The sequence below is a fragment of the Numida meleagris genome, unplaced genomic scaffold, assembly GCF_002078875.1.
Source record: "Numida meleagris isolate 19003 breed g44 Domestic line unplaced genomic scaffold, NumMel1.0 unplaced_Scaffold426, whole genome shotgun sequence".
NCBI lineage: Eukaryota > Metazoa > Chordata > Aves > Galliformes > Numididae > Numida > Numida meleagris.
The window spans coordinates 33,196-35,864 of NW_018364645.1; the positions used below are offsets into that span (position 1 = coordinate 33,196).

Genomic DNA, 2,669 nt, shown 5'->3' on the forward strand with positions numbered 1-2,669 from the left:
GTTTCAACCCAGAATTACCCAAATGTTGCTCACCTCGATCCAAATGTTGGGCATCCCAACTCAAAATGATCCAAACATGGCTCATCTCAACCCAAAAAACCCAATCCTCCTTCTCCTGCCCCAAATCTCACCCATCCTGACCCCGAATAACCCAACCCTATTCATCCCAACCCAAATATTGCTCATCTTGACCCCAAAAACCCAACCCTCCTCATCCTGACCCCCAAAAACCCACCCCGACTCATCCCGACCCAAACCTCCCTCATCTCAATCCAACGCAACCCAAATCCGCTCATCCCGACCCAAACATCGCTCACCCCGACCCCGAAACACCCAACCCTACTCCCTCCGACCCACACCTCGCTCATCCTGACCCACAGCAACCCACACTTGGCTCATCCCCACCCAACCCCACTCATCCCGACGCAAACCTCCCTCATCTCAATCCGACGCAACCCAAAATTCCCTCCTCCCGACCCAAAACTCCCCAAAATTCCCTCCTCCCCACTCCAACCGCCCCACACCTCCCCCCCGGACCCAAAAACCGCTCGTTCCGACCCAAAAAGAACCCAACCCTTCCCCGCGCCACCCCCCCCCACCCACCCACCTGCGGTTGCAACACCACCTTCAACGGCACCGTCAACCTCTGCCCCGCGCCGCCCACCACCTGCGGCACCGAGGACACGGCCACCGGGGCCGCCTGCCCCGCCGCGCCGGGGGGCTGCTGGAGGAGCTGGATTTTTTGGGGGGCACCCGGTTGGCCCGCCGCGCCGGGGGGCTGCTGGACCTGGAGCTGGATGGTGACCACCTTGGCGGGTTGGCCCGGCGTCCCTTTGGTTTGGCCGAGGGCGGCCAGTTGGTTGCCTTGCAAGACGATTTTGCCGGGGAGGCTGCCCAGCACCACGTGGCGTTGGCCCGGTGGGGCCGGACCCCCGCCGGGGGGCTGCTGGAGGACCAGGGTGATGCGCTTCGATTCGCCCTACAAGTAGGGAGGGGGCGGGGGGGTGAGGAAGGGGCTGAGCGATGGGGTGCTCGGCTTCCGAGACCCACAACCGTGTAGACCTTGGGGCCCCCCACCACTCAAACCCAAAGACCCTGATGAGCCCAAAGACTCAGAGACCCCAAAACCCCGAAGGCCCCAATCCTGAAGACCCCCGCCACCCAACCCCAAAGACCCCCACCACTCAACCCCAAAAACCCCAATAATGCAGACCCCCACCACCCAATCCCAAAGACCGCAATCCTGTATGACCCCCACCACCCAACCCCGAAGACCCCAACCCTGCAGACCCCCACCACCCAACCCCAAAGACCCCAATCCTGCAAGACTGCCACCACCCAACCCCAAAGACCACAACCCCAAAGACCACCACCACCCAACCCCAAAGACCCCAAGCCTGAAGACCCCAAGCCTGAAGACCCCAAGCCTGAAGACCCCAAGCCTGAAGACCCCTACCACTCAACCCCAAAGACCCCAAACCTAAAGACCCCTACCACCCAACCCAAAGACCCCAATCCTGCAGACCCCCACCACTCAACCCCAAAGACCCCAACCCCAAAGACCGCCACCACCCAACCCCAAAGACCGCCACCACCCAACCCCAAAGACCGCCACCACCCAACCCCAAAGACCCCAACCACCCAACCCCAAAGACCCCAACCACCCAACCCCAAAGACCCCAACCACCCACCCCTGAAGACCTCAATCCTGCAGGCCCCTACCACTCAACCGCAAAGACCCCAAACCTAAAGACCCCAATCCTACACACTCCCACCACTCAACCCCAAAGACCCCAACCCCGAAGACCTCAATCCTGCAGACCCCCACCGCCCAACCCCAAAGATCCCAATCCTGTGGACCCCTGCCACCCAACCCCAAAGACCCCAATCCTGTAGGCCCCCACCACCCAATCCCAAAGACCCCAAGGCCAAAGACCCCAATCCTGTAGACCCCTACCACTCAACCCCAAAGACCCCAACCCTGTAGAACCCTACCCCCCAACCCCAAAGACCCCAATCCCGTAGACTTTGGTGCTCACCCCACTCAAACCCAAAGACCCCAACGACCCCAACCTCAAAGACCCCAAACTCCAAAGACGCCAAAGACCCCAATCCCAACGACCTCCAAACCCCCAAAACCCCAATGACCCAAAGACCCCAACCCTGTAGACCTCGATGCCCCCCACTACCCAAACCTCGAGGCCTCAACCCCAAAGATCCTAAAGACCCCAACCCCAAATACCCCACAGACCCCAACCCCGTAGACCTTGGTGCCCTCCCACTACTCAAGCCCAAATAACATAATCCCAAAGACCCCAAAAGACCCCAAACCTATACACCCTGGTGCCCCCCAACCACTCAACCCCAAAGACCCCAACCCCAAAAGACCCTGACCCCCAAAAGCCAAACCCTGTAGATCTCCCCCATTCAGACCCCAAAGAACCCAACACCCCGTAAAGCCTGGTGCCCCTCCCCAATCAAACCCAACGACCCCCCCACAACCCGACCCCACAACCCCTATGAATCCCCTACAACCCCCCCATCCCAAAGACCCCATAACCCAACAACCACCCCCATCCCAATGATCCCACAACTCCACAAACGCCCACTTCAAAGACCCCCCCTCCTAACAACCCCACAACCCCAATCCCAATAAGCCCCCCCTCTTA

The 2,669-nt window shown here is 60.2% G+C and overlaps 1 protein-coding gene across 1 annotated transcript in view; it reads right to left on the reverse strand.

The window, feature by feature from the left end:
• LOC110391640 (chromodomain-helicase-DNA-binding protein 3-like) overlaps positions 1 to 2,427 on the reverse strand; it is a gene marked incomplete at its 3' end in the record, with an annotated part of 19,972 nt that extends 17,545 nt beyond the window's left edge. Inside the window, 2 exon segments of the mRNA XM_021383593.1 lie at positions 608 to 979; positions 2,410 to 2,427. Of these exon segments, the coding sequence (XP_021239268.1) occupies positions 608 to 979; positions 2,410 to 2,427 (390 nt within the window).
• Between the last annotated feature and the right edge of the window lie 242 nt (positions 2,428 to 2,669).